At 43.2% G+C, this 18,469-nt stretch overlaps 1 protein-coding gene across 8 annotated transcripts in view; it reads right to left on the reverse strand.

Moving 5' to 3' along the window:
- Positions 1 to 18,042, reverse strand: part of LOC115087033 — a 139,883-nt gene extending 121,841 nt beyond the window's left edge. For 2 of the 8 annotated variants that reach the window (XM_029593676.1, XM_029593680.1), the window contains exons 1-2: positions 17,840 to 18,039; positions 4,117 to 4,156 (exon numbers count right to left, since the gene is read on the reverse strand). In XM_029593676.1, the coding sequence (XP_029449536.1) occupies positions 4,117 to 4,156; positions 17,840 to 17,959 (160 nt within the window). In that variant the 5' untranslated portion in view covers positions 17,960 to 18,039. Of the gene's footprint in view, positions 1 to 4,116; positions 4,157 to 17,520; positions 17,595 to 17,839 lie in introns of those variants that run through there. The other 6 variants (XM_029593683.1, XM_029593682.1, XM_029593678.1 and 3 more) reach the window with 5 other exon arrangements.
- Positions 18,043 to 18,469: the final 427 nt, after the last annotated feature.

An 18,469-nucleotide genomic window follows, 5' to 3' on the forward strand; every position in this document is an offset into this window, starting at 1 on the left:
TTCAGATCCGTGCAGCCACAGACGGAGGGATGACTTTTTTCGTTGATAAGCAGGCTGAATTAGCCATAACCTGTGGATGACATCATCCAGTGGCACCAGATGGACTCCTCTCTCCAAGCTGGCAGAGTTCCCATGCAAGGATTGCCTCCATGCCGTCAGTCTTTTTTGTCTGACCCGGTCTCATTCTCTCCCCCTCAATATTCGTTTTACCTTGTCTTCAAGTTTCCTCAGAGGCCAAACAGCATTTTTCAGTGCTACCAAAAAAATAAACGACAATAGGAAAGTTTGGAGGATCCTTCCAGAATATCAGCAAAGATTACAGTGACTGGCTTCAAGGTCTGCGAATGCAGACAGCTTATGTAAGTGACCAATACTCGTGCCAAATTCTGTCATTGTCTAGGGCCAGACCATGATCAGCCAAATTGTCTAGTCTTTGGATGGATATCCTGCAGGCCCAAAGAACCGAAGTGGCCAAGACTGACCAGTTTCGTCAAGCGCAGGATGATTATGCTCCAACTTCTTCCAGAAGCACAGTTTCATCTGCCTCACTGGGAATGGGAGTAAACGAAGGATCTGTATAAACACCTCTTTTGGACTGTCCTGTGCTGGATCCCTGGCCTGCACCAGTGCATAAGCGAAAACTCCTCATACAAATGTTTGCTGTGTCAAAGAAGCCTCAGGAAGCAAGTTCATCTACTGGTGCCTGAAGGCACCAGTAGATGAACACTCAATGTACTTGAATTAGCCCACATCAGTGTGTCAGAGTGTGAAGCCAGACACTTTAGAGCATGACTTGGAGCCAAAGCACAGCTATTCAAAGCAGTCTAAGCACACTGCTTCAAAGCCTCCAAAGTGCAGCGCATTGGTCTGCTTAAAAGTTGATGCATGCTCCATTAGCATCTCTGGCTTCAAAGATGCATTCGACGAACAGTGTATCTGAGGAGCAAGCTATATTTTCCCCAGCATACTCACTCTGCTCTCATGCTGGAAGACTGTGAGTGAATCTGCATCCTCACTCAGGAGAAAGCTGCAGTTTTTCCAAGGAGTAGACCTTAAAAACCTGCGAGCAGCACTCCCTGTTCATCTCTCTAGACCATGTCTTTATCTACAAGATACTCAGATATCCACCACTTATTAAAGGCCCTGCCAATCTTGCAGCTTTTTGCTTAAGGACTGAGACTCTAGAGACAAGATCCAATTTGTGTTCCATCATATCCTTAGTGTCCAATGGGTCTCCTGTGGTTCAGGCAGAGCACATACTGGTGCTAGAGGAAGATGCAGAATCACCACCACCTGAACAAGGAATCCAATCTTCATTGGAAGATCTCACAAATATACTGAAAAGTTGCTTTGTTGATGTTTCACCAGCATCCTCACTCTTACATCCTGTGCTCTCTCCATATTCATCCTACCTTCTGCACTGGTGCAGTCTCCTCCCGGTGTGATTGCAGGAGCTGATACTTGCATGGCTGTAAGCACTAGCACTAAGCAAAGCTGCCAGAAGACAGAGGCAGAGGTGAAAGCAGGTAGCCGTGGCATCAGTCCAGGTCAAAGAAGACAATGGTGGTGCAGCTCTGTAGAGCCATAGGAAGACATAGGTAGAGACAGAGGCACTGAGTGGCAGGAAAAAAAACAGTAGGAGCAGCAGGGTAGATGAGACTATGAACAGTGGCTCTATCAGCACACTCTGCAGGCAGATTTCCTGCAGTTGGGGGGGAGGGGGGGGGAAGAAAAGGTGACACCAGCAACAGCAGTCAGTAGGAAAAGAGAAAACCCCGGAATGGCATGAGTCTAAAGTGGCTAGGTCATGACTGAAGACCTGGGGGAAGGAAGCAGGCATCGAGCAGCAGGCAGCAGCAGTGGCACAGGCTGGGGTCCACAGAAATAAGGCAAGAGATGTTGTCCAGCAATGCAAAACGTTAAGTCAACGAGGACCACGGGAATCTCGGTATTCAGAAAAGAGAACAGAGGCAACAGCTGGATGACTTAACATTATAAAGCTGAGAGAGGGAGTATAAGGAAAGGGAACAGGGAAGCTCAACCAGTTTAGATGAGGAGCAAGAATGCTCCTTGCTTTCAGCCTAAGCATGGGTCTCTCTCTCTCTTTCAGTTCTTCTTCAGCTGGGTCATCCACTAAAGCAAAGTGCAAGCAGCCGATTGGTGTGCCAGGCTGCCGCAGCTACACTTATTTAAATCATTTCTAGCCCACACCCTCCAATATTGGGGGTTGGGTACATAGAACACAATCAAATGGTCAGACAATACAATTAAACAAATAGATCACACTTTTCCAACAAGAGTTCACAGCGTATTACAAGTAATTGGGTCTACAATGGACAGAATATGGATCATAGTATACAAGTAGTTCCAGTTCCTTAGTACATGAGTAGTACTGTGCAGCATGATTTACAACATGTTGGGGGTGGCAAAGAAAACAGAGTAAAAAGAGTTATAAGTCATACATAGTGGTGCAGTGGAATATAAATTTAAATATTGGCAGCCGGTACTGATGGCCCCTCCCCCTCAGCTCCTTCCAGCTGTTATTTACATAACTAATAAATATCACTCACAGACAAAACTGGAGTTAAACAAGGCCGCAGCTTTATTGCTAACATCAAACAAACAAACACCAGAGCCAAGTTGTCATCACAAGTGCCCACCCCAAGGAATCATCTGCCACGCCCCCTTCGCAAGCCACCAAAGCCGCAAATATCCAGCGGCCTCCCACCGCTAAACGGGGACCCCCACCACAGCCCCCAACCATGTGGCTGAACCGAGTCGTCACATGAAACTAAGCCAGAGACAAGAAAGTCCGCCACCTAGCGGATTCCTTGCTCTACACCCCGCCCCCAAAAGAGTAATGGCTCCATACCCCCCCCCCCCCCCAAGCTGCAACAAACAACATTACCCCATAACAAGAGAAGAGGGAGGAAGGGAGGGGATCACCATGGCAGCGCAAGCCAAAAGGGGGCAGAGCAACTGGGTGCCACCCCCTTTTATAGCTCCACCCAGCCTTATCAATTATTCCTCCTCTGGTGCATCGGGGCCGACCAACCAGATCCTGCCGGGTCCCGAGGGGCGGCTCAGACGCACCAAAATTTGAATGGCACTAACCGTCCACCCGCGGCCAACCGGAGGAGTGAGCCCGGCGCCCATATTATCTTCACGGGCCTCTGGGACTGCGCTCCTCCAGCCCTTCCAATAAATACAATTGTAAACAGATTGAGAAGCTATTAGAGGACTAGGTGTAATGAGCAAGTGGCATAAGGACAAGGATCCTCCGTCCAGTGTTTGAGTGGTATGCAAGTACTACTGTGATAGTTAAGACTTCTCATGATAAGATGCAGTTAATTAATAAAATTAAGAGATGCAAACATGAATAACTTAGTACTTGGGTCCAGTGAGTTATGGACTGCATAGTACAGAGCAAGCATGGTTGTATGCAATTCAATAGAAGAATAAAGGCAGGTTCATTACCAAAGAATTTATGCCAAGCTTGGAAATGCACAAGAGGGTAATTTGGTGAGGAAAAACTGAGGGAGAGAGGGGATGCCAATCTCCCAGCTGTAAAACAGAGTGGGCAGACCAACAGTGGCAGCGCTTTGCAGGAGACCTGGTTTCAATTCGCAAGCCCAGCTCATGCTTCTCAGGCTGGCCAGAGCGGAGGATACTGCAGATCTAGCATTGTGTCCCTGGAGGGGATGGGGATGACTCTTGTTATGCAAAAGCCATATCTGCTGGACAGACTTGACTGAGTGTATTGGGTTTTGAAGGGAGGGAGCTGCAGACTGAGGCTGCTGGGAGAGGAATGTTATGACTTGCTTAAATGGGTAGAAAAAAACAAAACACACAGGATAGCTGCAAATGAAGGCTCATGCTGGTCTAGCCCCAGCTAGAAGCCCAAAAGCAGCAGAATATTTGCAGGTTTGTTTTTTTTCTATCAGATAACTAAGTAATCAAAAGGACATACAGTATCTCCTTTTTAACAGGGGATGGGGGAATCTACAGCTCTGAAAGAGGCAAATTTATAACAATTTTATACTTTTTCAAATATATTCCATTTCATAGGCATTAAAGTATTTAGCATACAAACATCACATGAAGTTCATTTCTTACCCAGCTGCCTCTGCTTTTCAATTCGCTGAACAAACTTTCCCTACAAAGTCAACAAAAATGTTATATTACTTTCTGAAGTCTGAGAAATAAAATATAAGATTCCTGCATACAAAGACTAAACGGTTTAGGAACAGGTAAACAGTCAGTTTAAGATTATGGGGGTGGTTCACTCATTTTGAAGCTGGAAAAGAGATGAAAGACCAAGACTCAGGCTGGCAAATACAAATACTTTGGATTCAGAGCAGAAGCAGAGGCTGCACAGAAGGACAAACAGTGAAAATGGGACATTTGGGACTCTGCCGATTGCGAGTCACTGACTAAAAGGAGGTGCCTCACTCCCCTGTAATTGCATGCTCTGCTGATATCAGCTCTGTATAGAAAAAGCAAGTGAAGCCACTGAGCATTACAATCCTAAGAGCAAGCAGCCAACCAACCATGCCACAGACTCCACTTTATCTCTGGCTTTCTCTTCACTTTTTTGCAACTAGAGATACTTTGTGCTTCTTCCATGCTTTATTGAACTTGGTTACTGTTTTTACCTACAATCTTCTGATATTAGAGCTTCACACCATGCAACCCAGTTTTAGCAAATATTTTTTCCAGCTGAAAAAAAGTTCTCTCAGTACATCACTTTATCATATCCCCATCTCTCTTTTAGGGTACACACACAGTTAGGTCACATCTCATATCTCAGAACTTTTGGTAGTTCTCCTCTGGACTACCTGCAGCTTCTGGTGATCTAGTCTTTAGAACTGGAAAATACTCCAGTTGAGGTCCCCCAGAGTGATCTATACAGAGGCATTATCATCTTTTTTTTCCTACTGGTTATGCCTCTCCCTAGCATTTCTCTGGCTCTAGCCACCACCTTATCACACTATTTCACTAACTTGAGATCATAAGATACAATTACCACATTCATTTCCACACTGCCTCCATTTGTATACTTAAAAAAAAACCACAAACAAACCCCAAAACAAAACATCATTACTACCAAGTTCCACAGCAATCAATGGACAAAACTACAGTATTCACATACAAGACATACTGATTACAAATCAGAAAGCAAGGTGCCAATGCTTCAGCAAGCTGTTGGACATGAGGAAATGCTTGAATAGAAGGCAAATATGTGATCAAAGAATATTAAAATCACACACACACACACACACACACACTTGTTTCCAGCTACATGTTTATTCTCCATTGTTCACTCACCCAGCAAATATATTAGCTGGCATAAAGCAGATGAAGGATGCCACTGAATTATGTAGAATTGTCCAAAAACATGGAGGACCAGCTGTGACTGTTGGAAGTGATCCACCCTACAAGTATTTTCCTGTAAATAGCTGTCGTCGTTCATCATGGAATCTGGTATGTGTTCGCATAACACTTATTGTGAATTCCCACTCTGACAAACTAATAAAAGCAGGGCCCCTTTAAGGCTTCCACAAAGCTTGCAAATCACTAGTGGTCTCTTGTCTGCCTGAGAGTTAGTTGCATAAGCAGACAAGCAAAGGGGGACTACTGTGGAAGTCATTTCAAAAGCTAACCCATCTCTGAATAGACTATGGAAAACCCCTAATATTTGTTTGGAAGGGGCATCCTGGAGTTGCTGAGAAGAAAGCTGCCAGAGGAGCAACTGCCCATCTCCCTACTGTTTGAAATTTCAGCTCTGCAGGAGACAATTCCACCTGGAGAGAGTAGGTCTGCATTTGAAAAACTTGTGCACATATACTCATGCCAAATTGAACTGGTATTTACCTACAGAGCCAAGAAATCTAGCTCAGCAACATCATATGATTGCAAGTTTAAATATTCCAATGTTAGCAGAGTATTCTAAACTTCATTTTGTGAAAATTGTATTAATCCATGCATATTCATACTAAAATGTAAAAGTTACTTTTTCTTGTTGGATTGGCTCAGTAAAAATGCGTCTATTGCAATTACTTTACAGTGTTGAATTGTTTATAGCTACCAAGAGCCGTAGTCATTGCATGCTTAGAAGTAGTAAGCACACAGGAGAGAGACTGGATTTGTTCTCCTCTTCACAACTGCAGAAATCTGCAGCCAAACTCCATCTTGAAGAATCCTGGTGGAAGAGAAAAAGAGGTGGCTGCTTGATGTTAACGGTTCCCCCCTCCTCCCTGTACTACTTAAATTGAGAAAAGTGAGAGTGGGCTACAGTATGCAGCTGAAAGGCTCTTTCCATGCCATGCGATAGCTCCATTTTGCATGCTAGCATGACAATGGCCGCCTTCTTCGGTCTTGTTTCTGTACATCATTTGGTCCAACTTTTCCCCGAGTGAATGCCCCTCCTGTCCATTTTTGTTCTGCTCGTTTGGGTGCACACACGCTGTAGCAGCATTTCATTTCTGTGATCTGGGCACAGGCCTCCATCGCATACAATGGGAAAAGTCACACACTGTTGGTGTTCCCCCGATGAGTTCCTGCTGCTAATCCTTGTCCTTCTTTGGTTACATTACAAGTCTTCTCTCTGCTGTTCCTTCTTTGTTCATGCATTCTAGAAATCCTGGGCAGTCTAGATGGGCCAATTGGCCTTTATCTGACACTACTTACTATCCTATTATATTTTAATGAGACAGTTACCCTTTGTATGCACGTTTCTTCCCTCAGGTCAGTGATCTGTAGGCTGTTTCCCTATTTTTGGAAGAGAAAGGTGATACAATGCTTTACAGAAGGAAAAATATAGCTATGCAAAGTCCCAAGGTCCTGGACATGGGGAGGTTCTCCATGGGTGGATAGTATAATATACAGATTATAAGTGATTATTACTCACCAGTTCTTTGTCCTTTATGTAAAATTTATTATAAATGCATCAATTTGTGTGTGTGATGAGGGCTGGGGGGAGCGTGCACAAGGATTTAAGGTTCACTAGGACACCTAATACCCTCACACTGGCCTTGAGAAAGAGTGTGCACCCTCACCATTCACCCATCTCCCAGCGGGCAAATGCTGGGGAAGGGTGGGAGGCAGGCAGGGTTTCTGAAAGTGTGGCAAAGTGGCCAGCCTCATAAAATATTACGACTGATGCTCTATCTGCCATTCCTCTGGGAACCCTGGTCCCTCCCTCCTTCACCAGCATTTCAAAATCAAGAGGGCCAGACCCCCCCCGCCCACACACACACAAGCACATACCGCTTGGCACCCTAAGTGATTTGACCTGTACCACACCTTGGAGGGGAGAGCATACTATCTCATCCCTTACCTCGAGCACCAATCTGCCTTGAGCCACCCCCATTGAAACAGAATCTGAGATTTCTTGTAAATATTAGGATAACCCCCATGGCGCCTGAAATTCAAAGACTCTGCTTCTTTGTAGGGTGGTCTCCTTTCCTTTCTTCTTAAGCTAGTGTACCGTATGGATACACAATCCTCTTCTCCCCTAGGGGCCGATGCAATATGCCGAGTGCCCTCTTAACGAGCAGTTAGACGCGGGTAAATTAGGCGCTAATAAATCTCCTAATGCAATAAGGGGGATTAGCGCCTATTTTACCCACGTCTAACACGGAGTGAATGAGAGAGCGCTCGTCACATGCAAATGCACGTAAATGAGCCTATTAATCATTCACTCCCAATGCAAAAAGATAAATGTGCGTCTCAGACGCACATTTGTCGCTCAGATATTGACGCCTGCCTGGAGCAGGCGTTAATAGCTGAGCGCATTGAAAAGAAGTACAGAAAAAAAAAAAAAAAACAACCTACTTTTCTGTACTTTTTTTTTTTAAAGTAAAAAAAAAAATCCTGCAGACCACAGAATTATGAAGACCAACGCCAGTAAACTCGGCATTGGTTTTCAATACTGGCAGTCGCAGCGAGGCACTAGAAGGAGGCGCTAAGGTCGCGCAAGCGACCCTAACTCCTCCTTCCTAGCGCGACCCCCTAATTTAAATATTGCATGGCGCCCCCCCCCCCCCTTTGGGGCACCATGCGCGCGTTAAGAGTGCGGGCGCTGACTGTTCAGCACCCGTTTATTGCATCGGACCCCTAGTGATTTAGCACCTTTTTGGTACTGAAAGAATCAGAACGAAAACTCCTTACTTGGGGGAAAAAAAACCCAAAACACAGCAGGCAGCTTTGTGATTTCCAGATCCCTTTCCAGCAAGTTAACTGGAATTCTCACTCTAGGCAAGGATTCTTTCCTCCTTGGGAAAAACTCTAGGAGCAAAAGCTATTATATTTATATGCACTGCTGTGAGGCCAACGAGGAAACCCTGGGGGGGAAGGCATTTGGAATCTATATGGCATTAGGTGTACTGTAATGCATATTGAGTTTGGACTTGGCCTTCAGAAAGTCATGAATAAACTGAACTACAATTACAAGATAGTAAACCTATTATACCAAAAAGGCTATAAATCGCCAACATTCAAACTGGAAAAACCCTACCCATGAAAAGTCAACATGGCAAACACCAAGCCTAAAACATCAATATACCTCATATTAAGAAAACAAGCAAGCAAGGCTGCTGTAGATCCCTACAAAGAAACTACACTAGCAAAATACCACATCTCCGCCACACACATTCACCAAATACAGAATAAAGTGATCATAAATTAAATAGAAATGTGCAGATAAAAACTGAATTGAAAAGTGCAGCAATCGCATCAGTAGAAAAACAATCACCACCATGGCTCATAAAACAAAATCAGGAAATATAAAAATCATACTAATAAAAATAAATTCAAAACAGCTGAAGTATTTTAAAAGATGATAAAATATTTCAAAACAGACAGATAACATACAATAAAAATTAAGACCAATAAGATTTTTAAAATTCCCTGCTCTCCATATCTGGAAACTTGATTTCTAGTCACCCTGAGATTGTTCTGGATTAGTGGGGGGTTACACAAACTTTGTCCATTTTCTCTCATATACATACACTAACATATGTTCAGTCTTACACATATGCACTTTCATTCATTCTCCTCCCTTTCTGGAACACACAAGCAGCAGTAGCAGCCTTAACTTTCAACCAATGGGACTCCTCTTTCCTCTCCGGTGCATGGGCTGAGGCTGCTCCTAATTCTCTCTTAACCACATAGGCCAATGCCGATCTGGTTTCTTCTAGCTGCTGCAATTACACCTATTCCTTCCTACCCGCCAGGCCCACATGACAACTTCCTCTCCCATGCACAGGAGGGTTAGGTGAACAAGGAGTTGCAATCACTGCAGTCCTGCTACTGATGTGCTGTTCTCAAAACTGTGGTGCTCTGGGCAGCCACCTAGCGCTTCCATTGGTCCTGCACTCTTTCCCATTCACAACTGCCCCATACAGTGTTGCTCTACTTCTTATCCTTTTCTCCTCTTTACTTCTCACTCTTCACTCACATCTGCTTCCCTCTCACCCCCTTCTATTCCTATTCACTTGCTCACCCACCCCTCCCTTCTCTTACACCCCACCCATCAGGTCGTCTTTTTCTTCTTGCCTGTGGGGTGTGGGAAATCCACAGCCTCATTTCGCTCTGCAGGATTCTTTTTCTGCCAGTGGGGCCTGGGATCCCTATGGAAGTCATCATCCTGCACCACTGCAGTCTACAGGGCCTGGGATCCTTGTGGATATATAGTGCCACCTCCAAGGTATCTTTCTTACTGTGGGTTGTGGGAACCTTGCAGGTACATCATTAAAACCCCTGCCTGCTATTTGCATCTTAATACAAAGCGAGGCAGCCACTGAAAGGCTTTTGGGGGCATACTTGCTTCCACCTGAAGACTGGAGGGTTGCCAATGCAACACCTGTTTTTAAAAAGGGATCAAGGGGTGATCCAGCTAACTGCAGACCAGCAAGTCTGATGTCTGTGATAGGCAAAATGTTAAACTATCATAAAGAGTAAAATTGCTGAACATATATATAGGCATAGTTTAATGGGACAAACCAACATGGATTTAGCCAAGGGAAGTCATCCCTCAACAATCTGCTACATTATCCACATGTTAAAGGTGAGCCAATTGATATAGGGTATCTGGATTTCCAGAAAGCCTTTGACAAAGTCCCTTATGAGAAACTTCTTAGGAAATTAAAAAATCATGGATGAGGCAGTGTCCTGTTCTGGATTACCAACTGACTATAAAAGACAGAAAGCAGAGAGTAGGGCTAAATGGTAAATTTTCCCAATCGAGAAAAGTGAATAGTGGAGTGCCCCAGGGATCTGTTCTGGGATCAATGCTTTTTAACATTTATAAATGACCTGAAAATGAGAATGAGTGAGATGATCAAATTTGCTGATAATAGAGGCTATACAAAGTTCCGAAATCACAAGATGATTGTGAGAAATTGCAAGAGGACCTTGCAAAACTGGGATACTAGAATGTGGATAAGTGTGACCTGATGCACTTAGAGAAGAGTAGCCCAAATTATAGCTACATAATGCATTAGTCCACATTAGGAGCCCCGTTCAGGAAAAGGATCTAGGCATCATTGTTGATTATACGTTTAAATCTCCTATTCAGTGTGCAGCAGCAGCAAAGAAGGCTAATAGGATGGTAGGAATGATTAGGAAAGGAATGGAAAACAAAACAATATATCTCTCTCTCTCCATGGTGCAATCTCATTTTGAGTATTCTGTGTAGTTCTGGTCACATCTCAAAAAAAGATATAGCAGAATTAGAAAAAGGTACAGAGAAGGGGATGGAATGATTCCCCTATGATGAAAGGCTAAAGAGTTAGGACTTTTCAACTTGGAGAAGAGACAGTTGAGGGGAGATAAGATAAGAGGTCTATAAAAACGAGTGGAGTAGAACAAGTAAACATGAATTGGTTATTTACTTTTTTCATAAAGGATGAAGACTAGGGTACATAAAATTAAGTTACTAGGTGATACATTTAAAACTAATGAGAAAATATATATTTTTTTTTACTCAAATGCATAACTAAGCTCTGGAATTCATTGCCAGAGGATGTGGTGAAAGCTATTAGTAGAGCTGCATTTAGAAAAGGTTTTGACATGTTCCTGGAGGAAAAGTCCATAAACCATTAAGGTGCAGTTGAAATCCACTTCTTATCCTTGGGATAAGCACTTGGTATTTATCTACCCCTTGGGATCTTTCCAGGTGCTTGTGATCTGGATTGGAAACCAGATACTGGGCTTGCTGGTCCTTTGGTCTGACCCAATATGGCAAGTCTTATGTTCTTATCCAGGAGCGTGGAGAGTCTTGGACTTTTAACAAATGTGGGTAAACCCCAAGGACCTAAAAAAGTGAATCCCCTCTTGCTCAGGAATGGACTTGCACCCATAGTGCCACTGCCTGTCCCCTCATTCCATGCCCTTGCTGTAAAGGGGGGACTACCAGTGACATTTTCATTCTGTTCATTATTTTCATGCTACCCCTATAGAAGCAGCAGGAAGAGAAGGAAATAGTTTCTTGGAGGTGGAGAGAAGGACCCTCATTGCCCACCCCACCTAAAGCTGGAAGCTCAGCAGCTTCCTTCTTATTTGACCCTAGGGAAGAGGAAAAACTTTTTTTTTTCTGGTTGCAATTTGGTATTATGTTTTTTCAAGAATCACGGGTGTGCATGAATGATAGGTCTGCGTGCAGACCGCGAGTGTTTGTACAAGAGTAGATAATGCCAGTCTTCCAAGTGCCGCAAAGAACTCTGTTTTTCAGGATATCCACACTGAATATGCATGAGCTACAATTGCATACAGTGGTGCAGGACAATGCAACCCTCTCGTATGCACATTCATTGTGGTTATCCTGAAAACTTGACCTGTTTGAAGCACTCGAGGACCTACCCATGAGATAGCACATGCTTCCAAGAGAAATTGTGAAAAAGATATATGAATGCTGGGAGACCATGAATGCTGTGTGTGTCAATGCTGTTTTTCAAGTGCTATGATGTACTGCAGCCAGCACTGTGCTCATTAAAAAGAGGCAAGAAATGGACTCCAAATAGGACTATTTTGGAGTCAAACAGATAAAAGAACTGAGTGTGGCATAGGCTGGCTTCCATGGAAGAGGAAGAAACAGGAAAAAAATATCTATATATTTTTCCCATAGGCAATACCAGATACTTGCTGGATGTAGCTAGAGTAAATCCATGGAGGCTCCATGTATAGGTGGATGAATAACCCCTTTGGGGGCATGAGTGGAGGCAGACACTCACCCAATAGCAAAGAGTATAGCCAGACCCTCACCTCCTGCCCTCTCCCAAAATTTTCATTTAGGACCTAGGAAATAAGTTTTGCAGCATTTGAACACACACTGAACAACTGCCATATATCTACGGCTGTAAAGAGGAGCTATTTGGGAGAACCTGATATTTAACTATGCTTTGCTTCCTGGATGTCAAAACCAGTTGGGATGAATCAACCCCTCTTTTTAAAAACTTTGCAAGAACTTAATGACTTAATGGAATGGGCGCATGGTTATGGAGTTTTTCACCCCTGTCATGGGTTCAAATACAACACAGACCCATAGGGACTTAAAAGGTGGCCAATGTGAAATGAGCTGGTGGTATTGGTACAGTTCTCCATTTAAAATTTGTCACCTATAAACAAGGCGATGTACAGAAGGAACTATAAGAATAAAAAAAACATTCATAAAGTCATGTACAAATACAGAACATAAACATATCCTGTTATACCTATTTTTCACAATTGTTAAGAGAATTACAATTTGAATCTTATAAACCATTATGATGGCTTCACCGAATGACAGTATATAAAACTCAACAAATAAATATCAGAAATTAAAAGACAAAATCCAAGAAGTCTTACAGGCTAATAAAATGCCTGTCTGAAAAGCCATGTTTTTAAGGAAATCTTGAAGGACTTCACACTGTCCGCCAGCCTCAAAGGTACAGGAAATGAGTTCCAGAGGATGGGCGCTGCAACCGAGAATGCACAGTCCCTGGTATTACACAGCCTCGCTTGTAGTGGAGAGGGTATGTCTAGAAGTCCCCTTTGGGAAGAGCGCAGCTGACAAGTAGGGCAGTAAAGACACAGCAGAGTATTGCCCCAGGGAGAAATAGCAGAAGAAACGGTTCCTATGAACAAGTGTCCACATTGAACTCTTAATGTGAAATTTAGGTAAAGAATGCACAGGCATGGAGGCTGAATTACCCTCTTGGAGACAGATCTTCCAGGACAGGGTTCAGGTACATTAGAAGGGTAGCATGAGAAAGCTTGTAGTGCCACTGCCCTTGCTATAACTGTGCTGTGGAATGGAGGACTTTGGTTTCTAGCTCTATCAATCTGGCACCGTAGATATGCAATAAGTTCAATTACAACTAGACGTTCCACACATAACGAATGGGGCTTACTTTCCAGAATGCATGGACTTATGTAGAAAACTCCCCCCCCCCCCCCCCTCAAAAACAAAACTAAATAACCAAACACTTTCCAGAATGGTCACATCAGGGCCAACAATCATGCACATGTTTTCATGGAACAGGTGAATCTGGAAAAAGATACCACGCTGATATATCCTGAAAATTTAATATTGAGAGGACACTCAATGGCCTCAACACGTTATTCCTGATGGTTAAACATACACAGGAGGGATTGCATAAGCCTCCCTCCCTTTGGAAAGCAGGCACTCCATCAGCATCTCTGCAAGTAACTATTTTAATTCTGAGTATGGGATTTTACTTTCGACTTGTACCATGATAGTAGATACCAAGCAGTGGGAGACTGGTTTCCCCATGGCTAGGACTATTGCCTTTACTCTACAATGCATGTGTAACAGAGAGCCCTTCTTCAGTTACCAGTATGCTCTGGGAATGCTAGCTGGATGAGGTTAGTGTATGGGGGGGGGGAGGACCCATTCAAATTCCAGTCCCTCCCTTTTAGAGGCCCGGGAATGGCCATCCCCCAGGAGGCTTTATAACAGCTCTCTCCTGAGAGTCTGGAGGCAGTCCCCTATACATTTTGGAGAACTAGGAAGTAGTGAGGAGCTTAGCTTTTTCGGGCTTTTCAGGCCCAGTCAGAGGGAACAGGCTAACCCAGCCTAGGATTCCTGACCAGGGATGGGAGGGTCGTCCTGCCAGTCTACTCTATTTTTTATTTAAAAGATTTTATATACCATCATTCGTAATTACATCATAACTGTGTACAAAAACCTTAAGGCATTAAAAATACATCAACAGGAAAACAATCAAATACAATAGCAGAATATAAAACAAACAGTTAAAACATTCAAATATACAGTGCTGTCAGCAGAGGTAATTAATTCTCAATTTGGAACTATGCTTGTAATCTGTCTAAGAAGGCTTGCTCAAAGAGTCACGTTTTCAACCCTTTCTTGAATTTTTTTTTGACTGTTTCGAGTCTTAACTCAGCTGGCAAGGTGTTCCAAATGCTTGGGCCTGCTATAGAGATTACTGTGTCCCAAAATAAGGCTAAATGTGCAATATTTATTGAAGGGACATAAAGAAGTCCTTTATTGGCGGACCTTAATGATCTATGAGGAGTGTGCATCCGAATAGAAAAATGTAACCAGTCAGTTTTATGACCATAGATGGCCTTATAAAGGATGGAGCAAGTTTTATATAGAATTCTTTGAGCTATCAGGAGCCAGTGGAGGCTAATCAAAATTGGAGTAATATGTTCCCGCTTGTTATGATTCGTCAATACCCTAGCTGCAGCGTTCTGCAACACCTGAAGCGGTCATAGCGAAGACTATGGCAATCCCAGTAACAGAAAATTACAGTAGTCTAAGCATGAAAACATGAGAGCCTGTAGAACAGATCGGAAGCCGTTATGGCCTAGACTGTTTGGATTCCCCTCTGGGTTGTTTTGAGGATATTGAGATTTTTCATGGTAGGAGCCTCACTGGATACTTGGGTCCTTCTTGGATTCAGGGCATAGGGTCTGGGATACCCAGGGATAGGGAGGACCTGCCCCAGAAGTGGTGGTGACCCGTTGTGGGGAGCAACTCCTGAGTTAACATATTCGGTTAAGGGAAGAGGCTATTAAGTTAGACATCCAGGAGGAAGATTTTAGCTGCCCCTTCCTACCTGCAGTGGAGCAGGGTAAGAAAGCCTTGCATCCAGGTGTCCCTCCCATAAGGGATTCAGAGGATTGTCAAAGACCGAGATAAAACTAAGAAGAGTGGAAGAACTGCTAACCGTGAGTACAAGAACTGTAAAAATCCTAAAGGACACCAATCCGGAGTCTTCAGCCCCTGGGGAGAGAAGAGAGATTACTGTCTGTGCAAGGACAGGATTTTTGGCCATCCATGGAAGGGGTTTCCTGCCCACCAGGACCTCCATCTCACCTAATCCAGGAGGGTGGTAGGATCCCTTGCCCATGCAAAGATCCCTGTACAGATAGAGGTAAAGACTATAATTGAGGAGAGAAAAGACTGTGGTGCTGGAAGCATATTTATTGTGCCATCTGCAACCATTTTATACAGTAAACTTAAGTCTGGACACTAACCCAATGCGTTCAGTATCTATTTGGGACCACAGCACACAGAAAGAGTAAAAGTTATCCCTCTCCCAGGGATAACCAAGAGAAGTTTAGCCACCTCTGCCCTGGGTCCTGAAAGGACACCTTTCTTCCCCAGTCAAAAGAATTAACACCCTGGAAAAAGGGCATCAGATAAGAGCGAGTCAGTGTTCCTGCCCCAAAGAACTTACAAATACTTTTATGGCCCCCAACGGTGCAGGACAGACACAGCGGGGTGGAGTCACACACGCATTGTGTATTGATCTTCAGAAAGATTCCCTGCTTTTACCGCTTTGCAGTCTTTAGGCAGCCACCTCTTAATAGGGACACTTTCCAGCAGCTGTCATGGGAGCCCCGGATACTATACAAATGCCTCATGGCACAGATGAAACAGGACAGTGCAAGAGTTGCTAAGAGGCATGTATTTTCCCACATTTTATACCTGTAATAGAAACCTTTTCTGAGCCAGGCCTTTAGAGCTTTATGAAACCTCTGAAAGTTTAAAATGAAAGGTCAGGGAAAAAACCCTACACACAGTGCACAATCACATTTTTATTCCCCCCAACCCACTGTCTCTCTATTTTTTTCCCCCCTCATTTCTTCTCTCTGGTTTCATGCCAAGAAGTATTTTTTCTCTTGGTCCTGCTCTACACTTCTTGTGCTAAAGGCAATGACACACACAGCCAGATGCTCTCTTTACTCCGACACATGTTTCAGTGTGTCGGAGTAAAGAGAGCATTGAGTTTCAAGTGTGCCTTGAGCAGCTACCCTCTTACGCTGCCATGTATTCTTGCACTTGTTATAAGCTCACACTGACCTGCAAGTCTCATGTTTCAATACTTTCTTGCATAAATTCCTGAAGGGAGAAGTGGTAGAGGAATAGAGATGCTCAAAGAAAATTTAAGTTACAAAACTAGATTTTATTGTAGGAGCTCTAAAGTACAATGAAGTTAGAAGTTCAGCTGACTTGAAATATTCAGCATTAAGACTGAGCAAATACCAGTATAGCAATATGACATCACATCTTTCTGATATTTTGAAGGAGTTCTAGGTTCTTTACGCCAATCCCAATGAATTCTGTAGTGCAAGGGCCAATAGCATTCCAAAACTACCCAAAGCTAAGCAGCCCAATTTTCTGAGGAGAACTTTGTTCAGGCTTGGCTATATGATGCGGCTGCCCCCATGGCATTGTGGTACTTGTAGTACTGATTTCATATGGAAGCAGTGGGAGTGCAAATACCAAAATGCAGTGTGAGGTTATAGCCAGTCCTGGTTTCTAACCTTACACGTAATACAAGAATTATAAAGCAATTCATATGAGTACTTTTTTCCTAAAATGTTCTTCAATGTTATGTTAAACCCATAAGTTTCATGAGAAAACAGACTCTTCCTTTTGTAGAAATAAAACCAGCCTGAAAATTTGGTTGCTATAGGTTGAGTGGATGTTGAGATAATACATACACAGAAAATCAAAAGGAATGTGTAAGCTATTTTCTTTTTTAAAGAAAAATCTCCAAAGTGTCTCCATTTAGAAACTGCATGGCTTGGCAACTCTACTAAACTAATATCTCATGACAGCATGGAATCAGGCTGTCATCACTAAAATAATCACTTTTTTTATAACTCAATTTCATACACTAATGCATCACCAGTCTTCCACAGCACCCTCAGATTCCAATGACGGACCTCTTTAATTCCAGGTCAGTGTTCCAGATACAGGCCAATCATTCAATCTAACCCTGTGAACTTAACCTCCAGAAGAAGAAAAAAAAAGAACCTTGTTGGAACACTTGTACAATCCATGCGATGTTGAATTAAAAGTTCAGATCACTACCCCAAAGTGAACATAACTGCAGTAAATGACGATCTAATACACAAATAGAGGCAAAGCACAGCCCACCAGAGCCCCCCGCCCTAAATAACCGCAGCTGCAGCTCCCAAACGACGGTTTCACACAGAAACTTCCCTAGTCCTACAACGTTGAAAAAACAGCAAGGATACCTTCATGGATATGGGAAGTTTAAGAAGCAAAAAGCAACACTTTCAGGTCAGTTCATCTCTCCCAGCCTTCAGCATTTTACTAGAAACTCCTGCGTTTTTCTCCCTTATGCCTGGTCTGCTGCTGAATCTCTAAGCAAACTAGCACAGCGTCACGAAAATACTTTAAAACAAAAAGCAAATCCACCAAAAGTTGTTAAATGTTCTTGGTGGGATTTTTTTTTTTTTTTTTATAATGCTAAGGTCGCAAAGACCCTATCTCATTTTTGGGGGTTAGTTTAAGCCTTGCAGTGTCTAATGCATGCTCTTACAGCGCACGTACCTTTTCATTTGCAAGTTTAGCCTTCACTTTAAAGGTAGCCCTGGAAAGCTCTTCACTTAAGTGTTTTCCCAGCAATAAAGACATAAGGGAAAAAAAGGTGAATAAGAACACTCCCTTCATGGCAAATGTTTATTGTGCACTTCAAAAACAACCAAGGGGTGAAGAGAAAAAAAAAAGCCACCATGGTAGGCACGGTTGTAAGGTCAGCAAGAGCTTTTACGTCGCTTTATTTTGTAGGCTACCATTAGCCCAAGCAGTTCATTGCTGCAAGAACCTAGCCAATAAGATACAAGTGCATTTCAGTTACCAGGGCAACATATCCAGCTGTGAGATCAGGTGGGGTTTATACCCACATCCGTTTAAAGAGAGACCTGGAACTTTGTCAACCTTTTCATCCCTGAGCCTGTAGTAGGATACTAAACTATACCCACACTAAATCAGGCTGTGCACTGCCTTGTACAAGAGTAATTAAAATACAAGCAAACCACCTGGATGGAATGATTGCCAAAGGCTTGGGATCCAGTTAACCTAGAACGATTAACTTGGGACTTGAGAAATTGCCCAATGTTTGGGACTATTTGGAATCCTTTTTCTCAATTTATTAAATTGAAATTTAGGTGGTTGTGAATT

This window comes from Rhinatrema bivittatum, chromosome 3 (genome assembly GCF_901001135.1).
Source record: "Rhinatrema bivittatum chromosome 3, aRhiBiv1.1, whole genome shotgun sequence".
Lineage (NCBI taxonomy): Eukaryota > Metazoa > Chordata > Amphibia > Gymnophiona > Rhinatrematidae > Rhinatrema > Rhinatrema bivittatum.